Source organism: Ascaphus truei, chromosome 5, assembly GCF_040206685.1.
Source record: "Ascaphus truei isolate aAscTru1 chromosome 5, aAscTru1.hap1, whole genome shotgun sequence".
NCBI lineage: Eukaryota > Metazoa > Chordata > Amphibia > Anura > Ascaphidae > Ascaphus > Ascaphus truei.
In genome coordinates, this window is record NC_134487.1 from 55,544,656 (window position 1) to 55,570,168 (window position 25,513).

Below are 25,513 nucleotides of genomic sequence, written 5' to 3' on the forward strand. Positions count from 1 at the left end.
GGTCCCTAGAGAAAGCATTCAAACAACAGGCAAGACTCTGGTGGGACATCAAAAGTCTGGAAAAATACATCTCTTCCAGACTAGTCCCAAGAGGTCTACGCCCTGAGCTTATCCCCTCCTATATGTGTCCAGAAAGGGAATTTATATCTGAATGGGAAAAAATACTGCTACAATGCTCCCATGACTTAATGAAGTTAACTGTGCGATATGAGACTGTGAAACTTGACGTTGTTAAAAGTGACCTCGGAAAATTAAAAGCAGATGTCCCTAAGTGGAATACGAACGACAAGTTCAACGAATATGAAGTACAATTAGAAAAGACTATTGATAAGTATACCAAAGAGTTAAAAACTAGAAAACATAATAAACTCTTAAGGGATACCAAAGACTTCCAGGAGGGAAAAATCGTTAAATATCACAATAAGAAACCACAAACTCAAGAACAAACTACTGTTCCAAGTGACTATTCAACTGATTGGAACTCTTCTGACACTGACAGTTCATCACAACCCAAACAAAAAGAGAACACCAAAACTCAGATTAATACTAGATCCAAAAAGGCACAAGAATCCCCCAACACTACCCCCTCCACCTCTTTTTTAGGGCTGGAACCTCCATCAGGCCCCCCAGACATATATTCAAGAGAACGAGGAGGGGCCAAGGGGGGAAGAAGAAGAGGGCAAAAGAACAGACGGCAGTGGGGCTTTACCAGAGGGGGTTATCACTGGCTAATGACCATTCAACAAATGATAACGTTATCATCAACCTCAGCCCCTTTACCCTCAATGACACTCATATTAGAGTCTTAAGAGGGCCTCTCCTACTCCCCTACAACCAATATGGATCTATTTGAAACTGCTAAAGACACTCATTTATTTGCACGAAAACTCCTGTTACATAAACATTTTAAGAAATTCCAGCTTAACCAGGCCATACAGGCGGGAATGGAAGATCCAAGTGATTTGGATGCAGCTTGTTTTGACACACTCTTGAATCTATGGGAAGAGGGTAATATCCAACCCGGAACCGGACCATACACACAACTAAGACCCTCTAGTACATTTACACCAGGAATGTATGGGAGCAGTAATGTCGATACCTTTGTCAAACTGGTCATACTAGATCTTGGGAAATTATCTAACATTAGGTATAATGGGAACATGAGTCAACAAGAAAGGATAGCTCTGAGGGAACTGTCAGATAACCAAAACATAATGATAAAACCCTCCGATAAAGGGGGTAATATCGTTCTGATGGAAACGGATAATTACATCAAAGAAAACATGAGACGACTCAGTGATGTCTCCTGCTACCGTATTCCTGGATAAAGATCCCACTGTTCAGTTCCAATTCTGGATAAGGGCCTAGAGGACAAATTAATATCTAAAAATGAATATCAATATATGTCCAACAAAACACCACAAACAGCGACTTTTTATACACTCCCTAAGGTACACAAGAACAAGTCCAACCCTCCCGGACGACCAATCGTATCCGGGATAGGGAACATCACAGAAGGACCGAGTGTATACCTTGATAAAGTCCTGAGACCTTTTTTTTTAACCCTCCCTTCCTATGTAAGAGATACCCAAGACGTGCTACGCAGATTAGAAGGGGTAACTGTCGAAAAGGGCACCCTATTGTGCAGTCTGGACGTAGAATCGCTGTACACCAGCATACAACATCCAGTCGGTGTACAGGCTACGTCATATTTCCTACGCACAAGAGGCACACTGCATAATAATCAAAATCAATTTATCTGTGACCATTTGACCTTTGTGCTTACACACAACTATTTCCTGTTTAATGACAAAATGTACCTCCAGGTACAGGGCACCGCAATGGGAACAACATGTGCCCCCACTTATGCGAACCTGTACCTGGGGTGGTGGGAGAAACATACGATCTTAAGTGATACACTACAAGAATACACAGACAACATTATACTTTGGTTACACTATATTGACGACGTGTGTATTCTTTGGAAAGGGAGTCAAACCTCACTCAATAAATTTGTGGAGATTCTTAATACCAACACACACAACCTGAGACTTACACACGAAATCAGCAAGAAGAGTATTGTATTCTTGGATCTGTGCATTAGCATAAATACAGAGGGTGTAATCACTACATGTACCCACACCAAAAAAACAGCCACAAACAGCTATCTCAGAGCAGACAGCCATCACCCCGTCTCCCTTGTTAAGGGAATACCGACAGGGCAATTCCTACGTATCAGAAGAAACTGCTCTGAGATGACTGATTTCAAAGTGCATGCAGAAGCTATGCGGCAGAAATTTCTCCAACGGGGATATAGCCACAATACTATCAAAAAAGCGTACCATAGGGCGCTTGTTACACCTAGAGCATCACTGCTGCAGGCGAAAGTTAAACCAGAGGAAAAGAAACTCGTACATTTCATAGGCACGTATAATGCACAATGGAAGAACATCAAAAACATATACTGCTCCAAGACCCAGATCTCAATGAGGTTCTTAAAAGCGAACCAACTATGGTAAGCAGACGAGCGAAAAATTTAAAGGATGCTCTGGTCCACAGCCATTTCGCTAAACCAAAGAACATCTCTCCACACACATGGCTTCCACCCAAACCACACGGAACGTACAAGTGTGGTTCATGCAAAGCGTGCCAGTACATTAAAACTAGTAAAACACACACCAGTCATGGTAAAGAATATACCACACAGGGTTTCTTCAATTGTAAATCAACGAAAATTGTCTATCTCATCACATGCTGCTGTGATGTACAATATGTGGGAAAAACAGGCAGAGAGTTCCGCCGCCGCATTTTAGAGCACATTGGCTCTATTAAAAACTGTGCAGACACTCCAGTATCAAGACATGTGAGAGAGTACCATCAGGGGAATGTCAAATCACTTTTATTCCAAGGTATTGATAGGGTTACATCTACAAACAGAGGGGGAGACTGGAACAAGAAACTCTTACAAATAGAATCAAGGTGGATTTTTACACTGTCCACCTTGACTCCAGAAGGCCTTAATAAGGGGTTTCTCTATACCCCATTTTTGTAATCTTACATCTGCCATTGCAAGAGGTCAGTCTGTAACATCATGCTACAATACCCAATAATACATCTTTGGGTATCTGTTAGTAATGAGTGGACCTCCCTGTGACACATTTTATGTCTTGGTATCACAAGCCATTAAGTAGCATATTCTCACCCCCCCCCCCCCCCTATATGAGGTCATACCTAATATTGACATATCTCCTCCTATGGAGACTTTTTCCACAGGAACAATTAGAAATAGGAGTTACAACTTTATCAATCCCATCAGTGCAATATGAGTTTAAGATCTTTTTCCCCCATTCCAGAGGGGACGTCATTAGCAACACTTAAACATTATTTGTACAAGATCATGTGCACTATACTTATCCCCATGTACACCCATAGCATGTATACACTACTTAACAATGATTTTTCACATCAGGGACCTGCAATAAGCAACATTCAGTGCAGACAATAAATGACACATGACAGGTACTCCCGTTTATTTAATTCATTCATTCTGTATAACAGTGTATCTCTTGTTTGGCAATCCCTCGCTCCTCAATTCATTACAGAGGAGCGTCAACAAATCTGTAAGCCTATTACAGGCTATCATTCTCAGCCAATCAGAAGGAATACTCATGTCCCTCCAACTCCCTCCACTCTGGGGGGGCGCGTCATCAACACGAGCATTATGATTGGCTGCAAGTAATGACCAATCAGAAGACAGCTACAATCCGTTGCTACGGCAACGTCAGCCTATAAAAACGCTCCAAAGTCACTTGTTACCCGCCCCCGATGAAGCCAATTACGGTGAAACGTACGTAGGGTACGTCTGACGTCACCGTCACGTGACGGCGGCTCATCGGTGAGGTGTGGGCTATACTTTGTCTGAGTGCTTCGTAGACTGCGTCCGTGGGCAGCAAAAGCACTCAGACTCTAGGGTCAGTCTCTCAGGTATCTCTATACATTATATATATGTACAGCCTATGTGCAGTGTTATTCATTGAGGCGCTAAAAGTCTGTCTCAGCTCCGGTAATTGCCAAACACAGCTCTGCTTGGCATTTCATATACAGACCTGCATTCAACCTGCATATACCCCACTGCATAAAGGGGCTCTGAGGTGCTTAAGTTTGTATCAATTCCGGTAATAGTCAAGCACAGCTCTGCCTGACATCTCACATATAGATCTGCATCCAACTGTATATACCCCATTGTTATTAGGGGTTCCCTACATTTTGGTATCCATGTACTGCTAATAGCAGATTATATGCAGATCAAGGTACTTATTGCTGCTTCATACCAGTTAGCATTAAGTGCAACCTTGTCTTCTATCTAACAGACAGGCTTGCATCTCACTGCACATACCCCACTGCCAATAGGGGCTTTTGAGATACATTGTTAGAGACCACCCAGGATTAGGGTTTACTAAGGTTTAATTAAGAGGGAATATATATAATATCCCCATTAAACACCCTACCACACCTCCCCGTCTTTTAATAAATATATTTTGTGTTTTTTCTATGTATGTGGTTCTTCCAAACAGTTTATTTTAATCCAATCTGTAATAAAGTTTAAGTTTTAATTAGGGTGTATTCTCTCCAGTGCCACACAATAGGGACTCTTTCCTTTCTCTCTACTTATCTAGCATAGTACCCAAAGCATCGGTGTACTAGAGGTTACCGTAGTTTTCTCTGATTTAATTCTGCCACTAAAGTGATATATGTTTTAAACCATACAGCAATTCGAAAGCCGTTCTCCGATGACATCACTGCTTTATTGTACTACGTTTCTGGAGAAAACGGACTACTACTTCAAAGCTGACACATTATTCCACTAGATAAAGAAGCTGAAGTGCTTACTTACTGTATCAGACTGTAGTACTGTTGAATGAATTCATTCCATTCCATGTTGCTTAGTAGTGGAGGAGTATCTAAGGCTACATCTATATCATTATGTTCCAACACTCCAAGGCAGTTTTCACATATCCTGCAAGCTATGCCTATTAACTCTGTGAATAAAAGAAATATATATATATATATACTGTATATATGTAAAATATAGAAATATTACTTAATTGAAATGTGTTATATTTTTATGTAAAAAAAATATATAAATATATATCAATGGGCCAATATGATATGAAAGAGAAGTGTTCAGACTTAATTTAATAAGTCAAAATGTGTTGTTGACCAATGTATTTGAAGAAAAGACCTACATGAAAACTCATCTATGTATTTTGATGTTGGTAAAACACACATTATCACAAACAGCAGATACACAACTTAATTGATGATGATCCTATTTTAAGATCTATTGATGACACATTATCAAGATCGCCAGTAAATGTGGACTTGGCAAACTGATTTCTACATACATTCTGGAAAAAAAACTCATGTTACCGGATTCCATGGCAGTTATTAAATGTTTACTCTTAAAGAGCCTGCATTTACTGTCCCGGCCAGCTTTATTCTAAAGCTTGCCGGGTTTAATGCGCGCCAACCGCGGGGCTTTTCTCCGATTTGAATCGGAGTTTCCCGCGCGGCGGCCGCTTCAATAGATAAGCGCTAATGGCGCTTATTATTGAAAGCGCCGAGGCGCGGGGAAACCGGCCGAAGATAGCCGCGGGCCGTCCGCAGGTTAAAAATACCCGCGGAGGCTGCCGCTTTAGATTAAAGCTGGCCGCCACTGTATTTATTTATAAAATGTTTTACCAGGAAGAATACATTGAGAGTTACCTCTCGTTTTCAAGTATGTCCTGGGCACAGAGATAAGATGACAAATAATACATGGTTACAAATATAGTTACATAAGTGAACAGGGTATACATTATATACAAGACATAGCATGCACAGTTAGAGATAATATATATTATAGACGTATATAGCAGTTACAGACCAGGTTAAAATGTGACACAGACATCGAAAAGGGTGGATGGCGGTGCACAGCAAAAACATGATGGGCTGGAAAACTAAGTGTTATAAAAAGAATGTATTCAACACACAGAAACTCTTTGACAAAAGCGTTGACATAGCGCGAAACATATAAGAGGGATCCTTGTTGAGGTCCTCCGTTTTTCTATGTGTTGATGTGTTGAACCAGGATCCTGTAAGTATACCTCTTCAAGAGGTGCCTCCATTACCCTTCTGATGTATACCTCTTCAATTAACATTAAAGAGACTGTCGCAGTATGTTTCATTAGCATTAATGTGTTTTATTGTGGCTGCTCTGTGTTGGTGGGAGACGTGTTCCCTGGTTCCACTGTACCCCGATGACCCCAGGCGCACAATTCCGGAACCGATTGCAGTGTATACCACAGGTCGTGGACATGAGTTATTGGACCTAGAAAGGTCTATCCTAAACTATACATATTGAAGTACAAATTGAAATACCAATTAAAACACATACCTGGCATCAATACATGGAAGGAAGCACTTATTCTGAATCCTTTTAAAGAAAATGTGGAGGAATATACATGCTCTCTTGAAATGTGCTTATTCCTGTGGTCACAGTCCTGTGGATTTTGGTGCATGGACATTGGACTTGTTCCATCGTTCTTTCTTATAGCATAGGACTGCTTAGTAAAGATGGCCCTAAATCTTTCTCAGCACTTTTGAAAGTAGCAGTCGTTCTGACAGTTTTAATGCTAATCTTGTTTGCTTAACACCAAAACATCTGAATGTGAATAACTATTAGATATTGAGTTGCTTGCCTCTTCTTACTCATATAAGCAAACACAGGGGCTAAATATTTAGAATCCAAGTCTTTGGACTGGCATCATGAAGTTGAAGAGATGCTAGAGTTGGTCGATAACAAAAAAAATTTCCATGATAATAATACAGTATCAATTACTTTATCACGATAATCCATATCGCGGTCAAGATTCATTAAAATAAAAGTCCGAAAGTTAATCCGAGAGGTAACTAGCCTCATATCCACTGATCCACTGACCTTCCTCCTGGGCAGGCCAATAGAGGAAATTGACCGCCGGTAGGAAAATTAATCTCCTCCATCCTTACCGCGGCTAGTTGTGCTGTGGCATTCTCCTGGAAAAATATCTCTCCCCCCTCCATTCAGGCGGTTAAGAGAAGAATAGATGACGTAATGCTTATGGAACGTCTGACGGCGTTTCTCAAACGCAAGACTGCAAGTCATTACAAAATATGGGAACCCTGGGAGGTTCACTGACACCTAAGCGAACCCAATAGGAGACACCATGATCACCCAGACCACAGCCTGAAGGATGTTAGGGTCAGCGGGGCGGGGAAGGCTCACCCTCTCACCCCCCCCGCCCCCCCCCCATCTCCACACCCCCTTCCCCTCCATACCCACCCCACCCCCCAGACCTCCCCCCCTCTCTTTTTCAGACCTCTCGCTCCCCTGGTCACCCGGTGACCCAGAGGTCGCGCCACCCTTGGCGGTACACCCCCCCCCCTTCCAACACAGAAAATCAGAAAACCAAAGTGTATTAGGATATTGTGATGTGATATATGCCTGTAAAATTGCCTGTTTCCTAATAAAAAAGTTATAAAAAATAAATAAATAAAGAGAAAAAAATAAAAGTCCGAAAATGTTCTAGTAAATCTAAATAAAATGTGTTCTCAAAATAAATACATTTTCTTTAGATTTAATAGAACAAAGGGACCTTCATTTCCAAGCCCTTTCCATTTCTGCACTTCACATTTTCTCACCTACACTGCTCCAATCACCCTAAAATGTAAAACATTTTTTACAATTCTTATATATTTTTAACTTCTTATAAATGGGTGGGGGGGGGGGGTAAATGAAGGGAGTATCTAAGTGTGGGAGTTATAGGGGGAAGGGTGCATGGATGAGAGTAATGGAAGCAGTGAAAGTGTAAAAAGGTGGCGTACAGACTTGGAAAGGGTTTGTGAATGAAGGGATTAATTTTTTTATTCCAGGAGGGGCTTGCATCAAATTTTTCTGATGCCTCTTTGGTAGTGAAAGGGATAATAAGAGGTGGGAGGAGAACGGGGTTAAGAGCTAAGGGGCCAAGGAATTAAGAAGAGAGGCGAGTAATTTGGGGGGGGGGCGGCAGTTGAGAGTCGAAGGGAGGGGGAGGAAGGTGTTCCAAGGGGGAGGAAGGATGGGAGAGGAAGAGTTCCAGTGGGGAATAGGAGTCCCAGGGGGGAGGAAGGAGGGGGAAGTAAGAGGAGTCCCCAGGGGGAGTAAGAGTCGAAGGAAGGAGTGAGGACGTAAGAGTCCCAGGGGGGGGGAGAAAGGAGGGGATGTAAGGGTCCAAGGGGGAGGAAGCAGTCGAGGTAAGGATCCCAGGGAGGATGAAGAATCCTAGGGGGGAGCTAGGTGGGGGGGGGGAGGGTAAGAGTCCCAATGGTGAGGAAGAAGGGGGGGTAAGAGTACCAGGGGGAGAAAGGAAGAAAGGTAAGGGTCCCAGGGGGAGGAAAAGTCGCAGGGGGAGGGGGGGAGGCGAAGGGGAGGGAAGAGTCCCAAGGAAGAGGAGAGGAAATGGTTAAGGGTCCCAGGGGATGGATCCCAGTGGTGAGAGCAAGAAGGGAGGTTAAGAATCCCCAGGGAGTTGGGGAGGAAGAGGTTAAGAGTCACAGGGTAAGAGGGTAAATTGGACGGTTAAGAGTCAGAGGGGGGGAAGTTGGGGTGAGTCCAAAGGAGGAAGGGGTTAAGAATCCCAGAGGGAGGGTTAAGAATCCCAGTATTAGGGTGAGAAAGGTGGGTTAAAAGTCACAGGGATGAGGGTGGTGGTGGGGTTGAGTCCTGAGGGGGAGGAAGGGCTAAAGAGAGCTAGTGAGGAGGGGTTGTGCTCTTTCTTTATGCAGCCTTCTCCCATGCTGTCTCACACAGAGCTGTCAGACACTCCTCAGTGAGAAACGTGGCCGTAAAGGAGGAGGGAGTGAGATCAGAATGTCTGAGACTGACCGCTCTGTGAGAGACCCCTCACGTGCGGCTATATTCCTAGATGCTCTTCTGACTTCTGCACTCCAACACCATGTAATTCCACGATAATAATCTCCCATATCGGCATACCATCAGATTTTGTTATCGCGGTATTACTATACTGTAATATAGTATATATAAGTATAATATAATATATACGGTATAATATAGTATATATAGTATAATATATACGGTATACAGTATACCCCGTATACTGTACGGGTATATTGCCCAACCCGAAGAGGTGCATGTCGGAACACACCCAACTACTTGTAAAAACAGGTCAATAGTGTTCTATAAAACTGCAGCAGGGCTCTTCCAGTCAAGGGAGGGAGATTTTGAGCTCCCAGAGTTGCTCTATGGAATTCCTTGCTTCTCTCTGCCCCAATGAGTGCTGCCGGCATCAAGAATCAAGAGGGAAAGATGATTTCCCCCAGTTATTGCTTGTGTGGTGTATATGTGGTGCATTAGTCTGGCTTGTGTATGCCTAAGTGTGTATAGTGCAGGTATTGTGTCTGTCTGTATAATTATTGTTATTACTGTATTATTGTTTATTTGTAAAGCACCAAGATATTCTACAGTGCGGTACGGTGAGGGCACAGAGTGACAACAATTGCCTAAACAAAAAGATAAAGAAGAAAATGAGGGCCTAGAGGATGCATGTATCTTTGTATATGGTTAAGTATGTGATGTGTATGTATTGTGAATGTACCTGGTGCGTGTGTGTATGAAGCCTGCCTGCTATATTTATGTGTGGCGCATATATATGATATGTATGGTATTTGTGTCTTATTTGTATATAGTGTACTGTATGTGTCTGGTGTTTGTATATGTGTAAAGTGTACAGTATGTGTGCGTGGTCTGTGTATGTACCTGATGCATGTCCTGTCTGATACCTATCTTGGCGGATTGCGTTGCACACACCCAGCTTGGCCATGACCAGACACTTGTTTAGTGATGATGAAAGGTGATATCTTTAGTGAAAATTAGTGCAAAGATTCAGTAAAAAATTAGGATCCAGTTTAGGACCAAATTGTCCATTTAGCATTAAGGTAACTAATACTTGTTTAATCTTAACTCCAGTCACAGGGGAAAAAATTAACTCTACAGGGTTTATTAATTAAACTGCAATAGTGCCGATCGGGACTCTCGCACGGAGACACCCACTGAGTGTCAAGGGCAGTTTTTCTTTGCAATTGTGTGCTGATCACCACTATTGCTGTTTACTAAAATTACCATAAACATGTATCCTACACAAGATGGAAATTGCTTCTACTATGCTTTACAATACAGTATGCGGAAACTGTATATTAAAGATTTTACATAGTGCACACGGTTAGTAATAAAGAGATACATTCCGCAAAGTCATTATTACAAATATATGCAGTACAAATGTGTTTGCAGGCACATGTTGAAATGAATTATTATTTACAACAGAAGCAGTATGACTGAGACTAAAGAGAAAATGTATGTAAGTATAACATAAAAACATATGTCATTTTATAGATCATAAGGAAAGAACATTTCACAGATCATGAAACAGATGTAAAGCAAAATATGTGCTGTAGATTTGAAATAAATATATCCAAGTTTCTCATGCTGGATTGTGCTACGACAGTGGTAGCTAGTATTGCCATACAATGTCTGATTACATTGTCTCACCATTGTGTCTGCAAAGACCAGTGAAAATCATCACAATAGTCTCAGATGGTCACATTAACCGAGAGTTAATTATTTAATTAAAGGTGTATGATTCTGTGACATTTTAGTTGTCTAACAAACCACGATTTTGATGGTGTTGAGAACTGAATTTGCCTTTCAGATAATTTAAACACCGCCATTTGATTATTGGCTTTTATACACTTTTGAGCCAAGTACACTTTAGTTTAACATTAGTTTTTTTTCTCCAGGTCCTTGAACAGACTTGTGTTAAGAATTCTTGCATAAACCTATAGTTTTACCTTTTTTTGTATACATTACTAAACACGCCGGATTATTAAAATGAATTAAAAATGTAAAATTACCATCCCAGCAATGCAGTTTCCCAGTGCAGATATCTTCTTTTGCTGTCTTTTTAACACCTTTTTGGACAACCCATTTGAGGATATTTCTTGCTGCAGTGTGTCTGAAGTCCTCTGAAATACAGAAAGTCCTGTGCCGTTGAGTCAATACAAAAAACTATCAGAATTTACCCATTAACATATTTCAGAGATAGGACTCCAATTTCCAGTGTGATCATTAGAAAGAAAAGAATACTACAGAAAACAAATACATTTGCATGTTTTTCATGTGATAAAAATACTATACAGTATACACCGTGTTCAGGAAAACAGGGATACCTTTTGTTTTACATCATATTTGATATATTTCTCGTTCAATTTCAATGCAAATGTGCACAATTGTAGATCTGTTATGCAGATTAACACTATATATGAAACACAATGTAGACAATCAACTGATGGTAACTAAATTGACGTTGCTGTATTATGTCAACAAGTACCAGATACACTGCGGTAACTTCAGGTTCATTAAACGAGAAACAGGAGTTTTTCCTTCGTAGCTCATAAATGTGTTAGACTGCTGTCATCTAATCTGAAACACTAAAATTACTAAATAGTTTGACGTCAAAGTGTGGTTCAAAGTGTGTGTCCAAAATGTTCTCATCCTGCTGAAACGCACGCCTGAAGACCAGAACGCCACAGTCTGATCGCATAATTGATAACGTGTTGATGCAGCTGCTCCCACTCCTGAACGATACATTGCTTTACTAATTCGTTTTTTCAGTCCTCCTAGCGACCGTCCTTCATCAGGACACTTTATGTAAACGTCTTGGACCATAATTCTTGCTTTGTCTCAAGCTCTTTGTAACGTGCTTATCTTCTTTGCTAAACACCATTTTGCAACTATGCACTTGAGGAGGGCATTCCAAAGAATAATTATTAGATAATCAAATCATTTTGAAATGTTATAATCTACTGTGACCGACATATAATTGCTCACATTTTTATGAAAATGAAGTGATTTTTTTTTTGCATGATAAGCCAAAAAATAAAAGAGGTCCCTATTTCATTCTGGACACAGTGTATGTACATACCCAAAGCATCCTCCAATAGATGATCTGAAGTTATAACACAAAGGCATAACATGCTTCTCGGATGTTATTTAAAGAGACAATCCATGCCTTTTTTGTAATATTTTTATACAGGTGTAGCCCTTGTACCCCTGGGGTACTATACTATTGATGCTGCTGTCACCTGTGAGGCTAACAAGAGGCCTGAGCCTCTGCCACTGGGAGCCTGGGGTATACTTACACTCGGTGCAGCGCCTCCACTGATGAGGGATCCCAACGTGGTGGGAGTGTTCCCTTATCAGAACCTTGAGGAAAAGAAGGGATCCAGCGCTCCACGGATTTCTGAATAAGAAAGATTTATTGTGCCACACAACGTTTCGACCTTATGGTCTTTATCAAGTGACAAGTCTTATTCAGAAATCCGTGGAGCGCTGGATCCCTTCTTTTCCTCAGTGTACTTTGGAGTTTATGGCAGGTACTTCCTTGAACCAGCAGCACCGGTAAATTGTATGCATTTATCTTTTTTGTGGAGTGCAGCCTTAACCCCTCTTACAGTGCCCTTATCAGAACCAACATATACAATAACCACACGCATTTGGATAAAACAGTATTTACTAAGCAGAATAATAATAACCTTTGCATAACCCTTAATACTTAAACAGCATGGCATTCCTCTGCATGCACAGCATCACATCAACACACATATGTAAATGATTGCATCACTTAACCTCTCAGTGTCCACCAGCTATGAAGTTAGTATGAGTGTGAGGGACAGCGCTTCCCTGTGTTGGGGCCCGTTGGTGCACTTATTATACTACCTCCGTGATCACTGCTCCTGATCAGGATAATCCTTGGAACTCAGCAACACCGCAGTGATCCCACGCCGCACCGCGCTGCTCTCTGCAGGAATGGATACACACGCTGACTCCCCAGGGGAGGGATACCCAGCCGGATGATCCTTTGCAAACTGTCTCTGCTATGGAATCAGATACTCTCTTAGCACTCAGGCTGCACAGGCATTCAAGCAATGTGCTGCAACATATCTCTCTCTAATGCTATATGAAAGGGTCCCTGCATTATGGCCTTCCCTATAGCAAGCACTCAGAACACATCTACAGTGACTCAGGGGACTAACTGGGCCCTGGGGGATTAACCTCTGGCCTAGTCCCTTGAGCACTGTTCCGTGGACCAACCTGCAGCGTCAGGCTCCTGGTCTTCACTGGCTGCTTCCTGTTCCGGCATGCAGTAGTCTTTCCTGCTATTCCAGTAGAATCCTGCAGCCCTACTGGCTCCCTGGTGTCAGGTGGTGTTACTGCCCCTGAGCATCATGGGGCTTGTAGTTCAGTCTACAGCCTTTAACATAGGGAGCCTCATGCTCTCCCACTAATGGCTGCCGCTCTGCAGCTTGCACTCGTGCGCCCCCTGAAATGGCCGCTGCGGAGTTGCCCTGCTCATGCGCAACCTCCCAGGTACTCGGGCAGCTCCTCGCCACATCCGCGCATGCGCAACTATCGCGTGTGCGTGCGCATACACCAAACATGGCGACGCCCTGCGGAGGGAGCTGCCAGCGACTCCGTCACCCTGCCGCACATCTCTGAGGGTAAGGAGAGGGGGGGGAAGACGGGAGCGCGGGGAGACCGGAGGGTACCTGGCTACACAGGTTTGAAGCAGGGGTCCCCACAGCTGAACCCCATTAATTTCAGCACCAGGGACCTCCAGCTTCCGGAGGTACTTAACTCCTGAGTTCTAGTATCCACTCCAGGGTTCACATTATGGCCAATTTCCAAAGCTCTTGTGCCCTGCAGGCCTGTAGGAGGCTGTGATGACACCCAGTGGCGGCTTCCTATTACCCCTTGTGACACGGGAGCTTTACACTGCAGAAAACTGATACTTTCCAAGGGAAGTATCTCTGGAAGCAATAGGTCCCCGGAGCTGAAATTAACGGGGTTCAGCTCTGGAGACCCTTTACTTCAATCCTATATTTAAAAAAAAAAAAAAGACATGGATTGCTCCTTCACACTCTCCAACCATTGGAATGTATACAGCAGTAGATGAACAGCATTAACAATTCATAACAAGGTGTAACTGGGAAATTACTTTGGCTAGAGCTGCAAGCACAGAAATAGTATTTAACTTTTTGTACTTACTTTTTTTTCAGAAACCTATGTATTTCACTTTATTTTTCATAAAAGGGCACATTATATTTCTGGCCTTACACTGTACCAGTCTTAATTGCACTGTGGATCCCACTGTGAAACACTATGTACATTAATGGCGCTATATAAATGTAACGGGTTTTCCCCCACCCACTCGCAGATAATACTGTGGAGGTGTAGGAACATACAAGGTTACTCAGGTGTGGTGCATTACCTGTTGGCTCACAGGAGAGCTGAGCTTCCGCCATGGGGAACCTGGGGTAGTTATACTAGGGGTGATCACTTACAACATCTTCTCGGTACATGCATGTTATACATCTCTGGGTGCAACGCCTCCACCTGGGAGGGATCCCAACGGAGTGGGAGGAGACCCTCACAGGAAACAACCACACAAAGCGAGCAACTATAAAACAGGACTGCCTTTACTGCTTAGCATAACACATCAACATAACCATGACTCCTCTCTAGAGGAGCCACACATGGCGTCTCACAGGACGCTAACCACTATGCGCCACGGCGGACGCTAACCACTCTCCCACAGAGTGATCCCACCCCGTGTCCAGTAACCCCAACCCAAATGTCTCGCACACCCAAAGTCAAATACCACTGTGCATGTGTATGTGTGACTGCGCAGCCACTATGTCTGGTGATAGGCCTGGTTGGTGCACGTGAGTTGCAGGTTACCTGCCCGGGCTCCAGCCACGGGTACAGTGATATCACTGGAGATCCGCCCGATCCAACGTTGTCCTACACACCGCGTTGGGTGAATTCCAGCGTGGATAATATCACCTTAGTCCCAGGGTCGTTGGTGGGGTTCTGAGCCCAGAACCCACCTCGCAGGGCCGCACGGATTCAGCACTGTGTCCCTGGCTAAGCAACCAATTAATGGGGCAGTGTCCCTATCTAGGGCCTGTCCCTAAGCTCCACAAGCTACTAGGTGGCTCAGGACCTAACTGGGACCTTGGGGGCTGCTGGCCTAATGCAGAGGGTCACTGACCCCTGCATCCACCTCTTACCCCTAGCTGGTCCGGATCCTGACTGACTGCGTGGCTGCAAAACCCCGCGAAATGTATCTATCTCTTCCCAGGCAAATCCCTCAGCCCTATTGGCTCCCTGGAGTCAGGTGTCTCTGCCCCTATGCACCCTGGGGGCTGGCAGACTCATCTCGCTCATGCGCAAGCTATCTGGGGCCTCCCGCGCTGTGCACTGCCACTGCGCATGCGCAACAGCCCTAACATGGCGGCGCCCCGCTCACCGGCCGCCGGGGACCCCAGCAACGCAATCGCGGCCTCGGCAACCGGCCCGATCGCGTCCCCGGCAACCGCCCGACCGCACCATGGCAACCGGCCGCACACCCACACCGCGCGCTCGCAACGGGGAAGGAGGGGGTGAGTGCGCGAGGGGGGACCTGGCTACATCCTCCCCCTGGTGAAAACTCCAACGTCCTCGCTTGGACCACATAACTTCCCACCAATGTACAAAAATTATATAATAAAAATGCAGTAAAATATATAACTTAGCACTGGTATAACTCTAAACGAGGTTGCATAACTCGGTGAGCATCACAATCACAGACTGTATCTTATTCCGAGAAGACTGCTGAGCCTCATAATGGGGTGCCCCCATTTGATCGTAGGTGACCCGAGTTGGAGGGTACCGGATTCGTTGGCTCCGACGGAGTTGCTCTTCTGCGACTCCCTCAGGGGAGTAGTACACATAGTCCTGAGGCTCGGCCTCTTCCCTTGAGGGGAGAATTGTCTCTGTACAGTCTCTGTTAGGCACAAAGCTTGGGCTCTGTGGATCCAAAGGCTGGCCTGTTGGTGCCACCTTAGTAGGCGTTGGCCTACGAGGCCTTTTACCCGTAGCTCCTTCGGGAGATGCCCCTTCTGGGGATTGGTCCCTTTAAGAGGGTCCCTCCATAGGGTCTTCATAAGCTTCAGAGTGGGTCTCGTTAGTTACAGTCTCTTGACCCACCTCTGATAGATCGAACTCACCGTTGAGCGGTGTGGCCTGTAGTTCCTCTTCTTCGTCTCCCACTTGGGGGATGGGAAGCAGGTGGTTACGATGCCAAACCTTTACCCTGCCATCGGTGTCTCTGATGCGATAAACCGGGAGGCCGGGCATCTGTGACTCCACCTCATATACGCCGTCTCTCCACCGGTCCGCCAATTTATGTTTTCCGGGGATTCCCAAATTACGAAGTAACACAGCATCCCCAGGACGTAACTCTCGATACTTGACTTTATTGTCATATCGTCTCTTGTTACCAGCATTCAGTTTGGCTGTAGACTTCTCAGCCTGTTGGTAAGCTTGTTGCAGATTGTCCTTTAGCCTTTGCATGTGCTTGAAATGAGTGGTATTGGGTATCCCATCCATTGATACTCGAAGACGCACATCTACTGGGAGTCTTGCCTCCCGCCCAAACATGAGGAAGTATGGGGAGAACCCAGTGGACTCATGGCGAGTACAGTTGTACGCGTGTACCAACGTTTCTACGTGACGACTCCATTCTGTTTTCTGCGTTCCCTTCAGAGTTCCAAGCATGTCCAACAGGGTCCTGTTGAATCGTTCAGGCAAAGCATCTCCTTCGGGGTGGTACGGAGTCGTCCGGGATTTGGCGATGTTCAGCATTTTAAGTAATTCTCGGATCAGAGTACTCTCAAAATCTCGCCCTTGGTCGGAGTGAAGTCGGTTTGGAAGACCGTAATGAACGAAGAACTTTTCCCATAGAACTTTCGCGACCGTGATAGCCTTCTGGTCTTTTGTGGGGAAGGCCTGTGCATAGCGGGTGTAATGGTCCGTGATGACCAGCACATTACCGATTCCTCGACTATCAGGTTCGATACACAGGAAGTCCATACACACCAGGTCCATTGGACCAGAACTCTTAAGATGGGCCATGGGAGCTGCTCGGGTAGGCAACGTCTTGCGTTGAACGCACCGGGAACAACGGCGGCAGTGTTGTTCCACCGCTTCCCGCATCTTGGGCCAGAAAAAACGGTCTCGGACTAGTCCAAAAGTCTTCTCTACACCGAGATGCCCGTGTTCGTCGTGTAGAGACTTCAACACCATATATCTCAAGTTTTGGGGTAGAACTAGTTGTCGCCTATCAGGGTGGTTATGATATTGGACTACCCTATAGAGCAAACAATTATCTATCTCGAACTTGTCCACCTCACGCATGAGTAACGCGACCAGATCTCGGGGAGCACTCTTCAATAGAGCGGGGTTCTTTCGCTGAACGGCTTGTCGGATGATGCTGATTACTGGATCTCTTAATTGATAGTCCACTAAGTCTTTCCATCTTATGACTTTGTCCTGGCTTATGTTCATCCCTGCGGGGTCGCAGTAGGCAGCAGGGATCGCCTGCGACTGGCACCCTAACGAATCGGCAACTCTTAGTTCAGAGAATGCGACCTGATCATTGATGACGGCAGCTATACTACACATTGCTCGCATCCCAGGTCCAGGGATCTCTTCCCATTCATCATCATCAGGGGTAGCACTCAATCCTGGTCGTCGTGATAGAGCATCGGCCCCAATGTTCAGAGGCCCCGGCTTGTACTTCAGGGAGAATCGGTAGTTACATAGTGTCGCAAGCCATCGATGTCCGGCTGCATCCAATTTGGCGGAAGTATTGATGTACGTGAGGGGATTGTTATCGGTCCTTACCTCAAACGTAACACCATAGAGGTAATCATGAAGTTTCTCCGTGATCGCCCATTTAAGAGCCAGGAACTCTAACTTGTGTACCGGATATTTCTGCTCACTGGGTGTCAGACTGCGGCTGATGTAGGCTACAGGCCGAAGACCCTCGGGGTGCTTCTGATGCAGGACAGCGCCCAGTCCATTGAGACTGGCATCCACATGCAGGACATACAGTATGGTTGTTCTGGGTCAGCATATGCAAGCACTGGTGCTTCAGTCAGACTTTTCTTCAAGTTCAGGAAGGCCCGTTCACACTCAGGCGTCCACTTATCGCCAAACGGTTGACGGGTCGACGTGGCCTTTCTCCCAGTATCTTCAGGGTATATCTTCAGCAAATTGTTCAGGGGTTTAGCTCGACTAGAGTACCCTTCCACGAACCAACGGTAATACCCACAGAAACCGAGGAAGGACCGCAGTTCCGTGACATTATCGGGACGCGGCCAGTTCACCACAGCTTCTACCTTGGCTGGATCAGTGGCAATCCCCTGGGCAGACTCGATGTGTCCCACGTAGGTCACCGAGGTGTGACAAAACCTACACTTGTCGAGTGATAGCTTCAATCCTTCTTGGCCAAGACGATCTATCACCTTCAGCAGCCTCTCCTCGTGTTCTTCTAAGGTCTTCCCGAAGACAATGATGTCGTCCAGGTAAACCAGACACTCCCGAGGGTTCATGTCCCCTATTGTCTTTTCCATCAGCCGCTGGAAGGTAGCAGGGGCTCCACATATACCTTGGGGCATACGCGTAAACTGGTAGAAGCCCAGGGGACAGACAAAGGCAGTCTTTTCCTGATCCTCTTCACTCATGGGTACCTGGTAGTACCCAGATCGCAAATCGAGCACACTAAACCATTGGCTCCCGTTCAGAGCATTCAGGATCTCTTCAATACGCGGGAGATTGTATTGGTCAGGTACCGTACGATTATTCAGCGTTCGATAATCGACGCACAATCTTACAGATCCATTCTTCTTCCTTACTACCACTATGGGTGATGCATAAAGACTCCGCGACTCCGTCAGTATTCCAGCGGTCTTCATCTCCTCCAGGACATCCCTTACGTCATCCACATCCCTGGGGGCGATACGACGAGAACGTTCACGGAACGGAGTGGCTGCGGCCCACATCCATCTCACTGGTAGAAAATACTGTTCTTCTTTCCCTCAGCTTGGCCGTCAGTCGACCCTTCCACTCAGTTGGCAGAGTCGAGTCTCCGAAGTTGAAGTCCAGGTCGACTAACTGCTCACCTACTGCAGCGGCGTTCACCTGGGGCGCTGTTTCTACCGGGCTGACGGGATATATACTGCCCAGACTTTGTCCTACATCGATGTCCATTGGAAATGGAGAGATGTTTTGAATATACACATGGGTTCGGAGAGGAATTCGGGTCGTCCACTCTCTTACTTCAGATATTACCCTATATCCTCTCTGGATCTCTTCCTCAGGGTCACTTTCCAGAGAGAACAGATGATCGGTCTCCTCCCGATCCGGATAACAGCACCAGACGGCCAGGCGTTTCACTCCCCCTGGTGAAATGGTCGTCAGTCCGCGTTGACGATTGTAGAGGTCCCCATGACGCTCCAAGGCATATACCCGGTGGCACTCCTCTCGTAAGATGGGGTCTAGGAGCGAATCGGCCAGCGGCAGCTCGTTGGTCTCTTTCAAGTAAGCTCGGATTATAGCTTGCACTATGTCCGCGTTGGTTCCCAAGATGATGGGGTACTTGCAATGGTCGTGGGGCTCCGGGCATACCATGGCCGCTACCTGCATAGGGTGCTTCTTGCCGGTGTTCAGTTGGAGTATGTCCAGCTGGACCATTGCAATCCCATCGATGGGGTAGTCTTCATTACTCAATCCCCTAACCTTCATATGTTCGGCCGGCCTCAGAGGGCAGTGTTGAAGGTGCTGGTCATAGAACTTGCGATATATTATGGTTACTTGTGACCCGGTGTCCAATAGAGCCGAGGCGTATATCCCTTCTATTACCACGGGCACGATGGCCGCAGGGCCCACTTGACTGCAAGCTTCACCGGGTGAGGCGTCATCACTGGGGCCAGCGTCAGCAGGGGAGTCCGTGGTTCCCTGAGGGGTGTTCACGTCAGGCTCGACGGTCTGTGCTCGGCATACCATCGATCGGGCTGTGCTTCTTCTGTCGGGAGGTTTTTCTTCCGGTTGGTCCTCCTTCTCCGGACAATAGTACGAGATGTGGCCCTTCTTCCCGCAGTTGTAGCAAGATACCTCACGGCGGTCCGGACGACCCTTATATGTGGATGAGGACCGCTCAGAACTACGACTTTCCCGAACAGACGACTTGGGGGTCGCTTCCTCCTCTGGTGTGGAAGGTTTCTTACTCTTTGGAGCCGAGGGGGCCACAGGGTCATTCTTGGGGGTAGTTTTGGGTTTCTTTGATTCATGGAAATGGCGCTGCACTTCATGGTCTCTTATGTAATCCATTAGTTCCCCGTATTTAGGGGATACTGCCGCGACCGGGGCGGCCCGCATCATTATAGCTATGTTGTGGTCAGGCAACGACCCCTTGAGTAGCTGTTTGAACCGGTAGCGGTCCGCTTCGGCCGCGGAAATGATATGCTTGTCCAGGAGGGTGCCCAGGGACAGCTGTAGGTCACAAACGAAGGCAGATAAATCTTGTCCTTCACGTTGTCGGAGGGCTTTGAATTGAGCCAGTAGCTCATCTTCGTCGTCTTTTCTGGCAAAGGATTTAATTAGCATTTCCACTAGTTCCTGGGCAGTAACTTCTCCTTCCACGCTCCGGTGTGCCCACACTAACCGAGCGGCGGGGCCTCGGAGGCACTCGACCAGTCTTTGTCTCTTGCTGGCTTCAGAACACGACCACTCCTCTATGATTTGAAGCGTATGGTCCCTCCATGCCTCGATCCCCTCTTCTCCCGTGGGCGTCGGCAGAATCCCAGAGAAGGCCTTGAGTTTCCGGTAGTTCTGTGCTTGGGTCGAAATGGTTACAGCTTCTACTAGTTGGGAGGCTATCGTGTTCACGGAAAGATTCCCACTAAGGGCCTGACTACTGCTCCCAGTTCCTACGCTAGGCATGGTTGGGGTCCCGCCAGGCCGTTGATCAGGGTTGGGTGGGATGAGCGGGCTCCTTGCCCAGCTGGCGGTACCTCCTAATCCGCTTGGGGTGAAAGAGACCCTAGGGGGGTCCACCCGGTGAGGCGTACTGGTCACTCGTTGGCTCGGGTGTAATCCAGTACTAGTGGACGCTTCTTCCGGAGATTGAGAGTCAGAATAGATCATGCGGCAGTCCTCTGCGGAGGGCTCGGGTAGGTTTAATACATGGGGGGCCGTTTCTAAGCATATGTCACATTCGGTGGCCATGAGACAGGTGATCCCCCGGCCGGCAACATCCAGTTTATAGTCTATCACCCGGGCGGTGGCCAACCCCGGGCAACTTCTTACTTGCGTGCGCACTGCAGATAACTCTGTATCATTTGCTACCCCTGTCACTGCAATCGCGCGTCTTGGGGATACTTGGTGCGCTAAGGCCCAGGCATGGACATCCTGCGGTGACGGCACGGACATGATGAAAATATGAATCGGACAATTTAGAAAAAATTGGAACAGGGCACCCCAGATCTCCTCTCAGCAGCGCCTCCAAATGTAACGGGTTTTCCCCCACCCACTCGTAGATAATACTGTGGAGGTGTAGGAACATACAAGGTTACTCAGGTGTGGTGCATTACCTGTTGGCTCACAGGAGGGCTGAGCTTCCGCCACGGGGAACCTGGGGTAGTTATATTAGGGGTGATCACTTACAACATCTTCTCGGTACATGCATGTTATACATCTCTGGGTGCAACGCCTCCACCTGGGAGGGATCCCAACGGAGTGGGAGGAGACCCTCACAGGAAACAACCACACAAAGCGAGCAACTATAAAACAGGACTGCCTTTACTGCTTAGCATAACACATCAACATAACCATGACTCCTCTCTAGAGGAGCCACACATGGCGTCTCACAGGACGCTAACCACTATGCGCCACGGCGGACGCTAACCACTCTCCCACAGAGTGATCCCACCCCGTGTCCAGTAACCCCCACCCAAATGTCTCGCACACCCAAAGTCAAATACCACTGTGCATGTGTATGTGTGACTGCGCAGCCACTATGTCTGGTGATAGGCCTGGTTGGTGCACGTGAGTTGCAGGTTACCTGCCCGGGCTCCAGCCACGGGTACAGCGATATCACTGGAGATCCGCCCGATCCAACGTTGTCCTCCACACCGCGTTGGGTGAATTCCAGCGCGGATAATATCACCTTAGTCCCAGGGTCGTTGGTGGGGTTCTGAGCCCAGAACCCACCTCGCAGGGCCGCACGGATTCAGCACTGTGTCCCTGGCTAAGCAACCAATTAATGGGGCAGTGTCCCTATCTAGGGCCTGTCCCTAAGCTCCACAAGCTACTAGGTGGCTCAGGACCTAACTGGGACCTTGGGGGCTGCTGGCCTAATGCAGAGGGTCACTGACCCCTGCATCCACCTCTTACCCCTAGCTGGTCCGGATCCTGACTGACTGCGTGGCTGCAAAACCCCGCGAAATGTATCTATCTCTTCCCAGGCAAATCCCTCAGCCCTATTGGCTCCCTGGAGTCAGGTGTCTCTGCCCCTATGCACCCTGGGGGCTGGCAGACTCATCTCGCGCATGCGCAAGCTATCAGGGGCCTCCCGCGCTGTGCACTGCCACTGCGCATGCGCAACAGCCCTAACATGGCGGCGCCCCGCTCACCGGCCGCCGGGGACCCCAGCAACGCGATCGCGGCCTCTGCAACTGGCCCGATCGCGTCCCCGGCAACCGCCCGACCGCACCATGGCAACCGGCCGCACACCCACACCGCGCGCTCGCAACGGGGAAGGAGGGGGTGAGTGCGCGAGGGGGGATCTGGCTACATAATTAAAGACATACATACATCCCAGAAATCATAGCTGAGCTTAAGTTCTCTGAACCCCACACGTGTTACACATCACTTCATTACTTGATGTTTTCTCTATTTGTGAAGGATTTCCTTCTTTCCATCCCATGTAAGTAGGAAATTCTGAGATATAGTTTATACAGTACTGTATATGTAGTGTAGGACATGCTGAGCGGGACAGTACAGTATTGCAACAAAGCTGGAAGGACCAACATTATTTGGTCAAGAAATGCAACTAAATGACCCCACTCATGAAGGTTTTATAAATTGTAATATACTGCTGCGGCCAAGTTTATTCGAGCATTTGCCCGTTCTTGGCCGCAGCAGTAGCCTGGCGCGCGCCCGAGAGTGACGGGCGCGCGCCGAAGCAGCGGAAGAGCGCCCTCCGATCGGGGCGCTCTCCCTACCGCTGCCGGGTCCGCCGGGTCCCCCGGAACCCCCTGCCGCTGTCCCGCGATCGCGGGACACCAGGGCTCCCTCGGGGAGCCCCTGGACGCGCGTGCAGGGGGCGCACGCTCCCGAAGACGCGTGACCGCGCGTCTATGACGCGCGGCACGCCGAGGGGCGGCCACTAGCAAGCCGGGAAATCTCCCGGCTTGCGGATCTGGCCGCAGAGTAATAAAGCGTGTCGGTAGTGTATTACACGTGTTGGGATTTGTTGGTATCTCTTTGAAAGTTATACCATGATTACACACTTGGCTAGAAGTTTAACACCTGGATTTAGCTCAGATGAAAACATAAACATGGGAAGTTTTCCCAAGTGTACACATTTGAAAAAACAAATTAAAACATAAACCAACTTTAATTATACTAGTAAAACATTGCTCTGTTAGTTTTGATTAATCATAAGATAATGTATTAGGATTTCATTTCAATACACTTAGTGGCTTATTCCATATCAATCTCAATACACTTAGTGGCTTACTCTTTCCATTTCAATATACTTAGTGGCTTATTCTCTATCCATTTCAATACATTTAGTGGTTTATTCAATATCCATTTCAAAACACTTAGGAGATTATTGTATATCTACCAAAGCAGCCGATCGGTTGTTTATGGCATAAATTCCACAGTGCAATGCTAGAGCTGCTGCCCTGAATAACAGACGTTGTGGGTTCTGATCCCGTTGGGTCTGACACAAGTACCCTCTTGTAAGGAGAATACGGTTTGTTCTGTCCTGTTTCTGAAAGCCTAGGCGTATAATGGGTTACTGCTTTGTCTCTTACTAAAATGTCTACGAAAGCTGAAATTATGTTTTGCTCTTGCTGTAAGCGGATGCTGCTGTTAGAAATAACTCGTTGTGAGAAACACTAGTCTACCGTAGGTGGCCTCCCGCTTCTCTAGTTGGCCTCTTGGCTGGCTGCCTGAATATGTTTCCTGATAGGTTTGTCCGACGCACAAGTTTAACAGACCTTCATCTTCGGCAGACTAGAGGTGTGCTCAGTTCTGCACGCAGGAAAAACGTGATCACAGAAATACAACTACCAGGCATACAGTACATCTTAAGTAATGTGGGGGGTCCCCTGGTTGACATCATACTGTATCGTGATTGCTATAAGATGCTGAATATACCCAAAGCTAAGTGACCAATAAATTGTGTTTGACTACAACTGGTGTTGGTATTATTCATGTGTGTATTTTGTGGCTGAAATGGACAATCCAAATCAGTATCCCTTGAATAAGTATATTCTTGTCAGAACACCGCTTCATCACAAGGGCTCTTAGACTTGTCAGTATTGGTCTTACGAAAATATTTTAGGTGTGGGGTGTGGCTCATTTAAATATACTTTGCATAGTAATTAGCATATCTCCCAGGGTACCTCAGGTGTACTCCTTTATTAGAACAAGTGTCTCTCCCTATATTTTTTTGAAGGGAGGATTGAAAGGATATATGTACAAGTGGAGACACTACTAAATTGGAGCTCCTCCTTCACTCCCGGCGAGAGAGAAAAAATGCAGAGCTACTAGAATTCAGCTAGTTTACAAAACATGTGCGTTTGGTCATTCCCCTTGAATTAGCAGACTCGGAATAAAACTGCTTCTAAAAAAGCCTTTACCGAACATGCAAGAAGGGCTTACCGAATAGCAAAACATGCAAATCCAATCGGAAAAGGCTCTTTCCGCACAGATCTGCACAACTCACAGCTACTCAAATATCCCCCTATAAGATTGAAATTTGTATCCAATTGTGTACAGGCATACCCCGGTTTAAGGACACTCACTTTAAGTACACTCGCGAGTAATGAAATATCGCCCAAATAGGCAAACGTCAGCTCATGCATGCGCCTGTCAGCACGTCCTGAACAGCAACACCAGCTCCCTACCTGTACCGAAGCTGTGTGCAAGTGGGGAGACTATAGAGCCTGTTACAAATGCGTTATTTACACCAGTTATGCACGCATATCACGATTGCAGTACAGTACATGCATCGATAAGTGGAAAAAAGGTAGTGCTTCACTTTAAGTACATTTTCGCTTTACATATATTCTCCGGTCCCATTGTGTACGTAAATGTGGGGTATGCCTGTATTGTGCATGCAAAATATTAGCCATACAGTATTTGGCTGATAGGGCTGTTGCCCATTACTGTGTGTGGTGCTTGGAGCGATGGTGGTAGTTGCCCGGGGGGAGAGGGTGGTTAGGCCTCTCAGAGGGGTAGCGGGAGGGGTTAACCCCTTAATTA

The 25,513-nt window shown here is 46.6% G+C and overlaps 1 protein-coding gene across 2 annotated transcripts in view; it reads right to left on the bottom strand.

Moving 5' to 3' along the window:
• TTLL8 (tubulin tyrosine ligase like 8) overlaps window positions 1–25,513 on the bottom strand; it is a 214,132-nt gene that overhangs the window by 119,968 nt on the left and 68,651 nt on the right. For both annotated transcript variants that reach the window (XM_075599830.1, XM_075599829.1), the window contains exons 9-10: window positions 10,984–11,094; window positions 4,895–5,039 (exon numbers count right to left, since the gene is read on the bottom strand). In XM_075599830.1, the coding sequence (XP_075455945.1) occupies window positions 4,895–5,039; window positions 10,984–11,094 (256 nt within the window). The remainder of the gene's footprint in view (window positions 1–4,894; window positions 5,040–10,983; window positions 11,095–25,513) is intronic.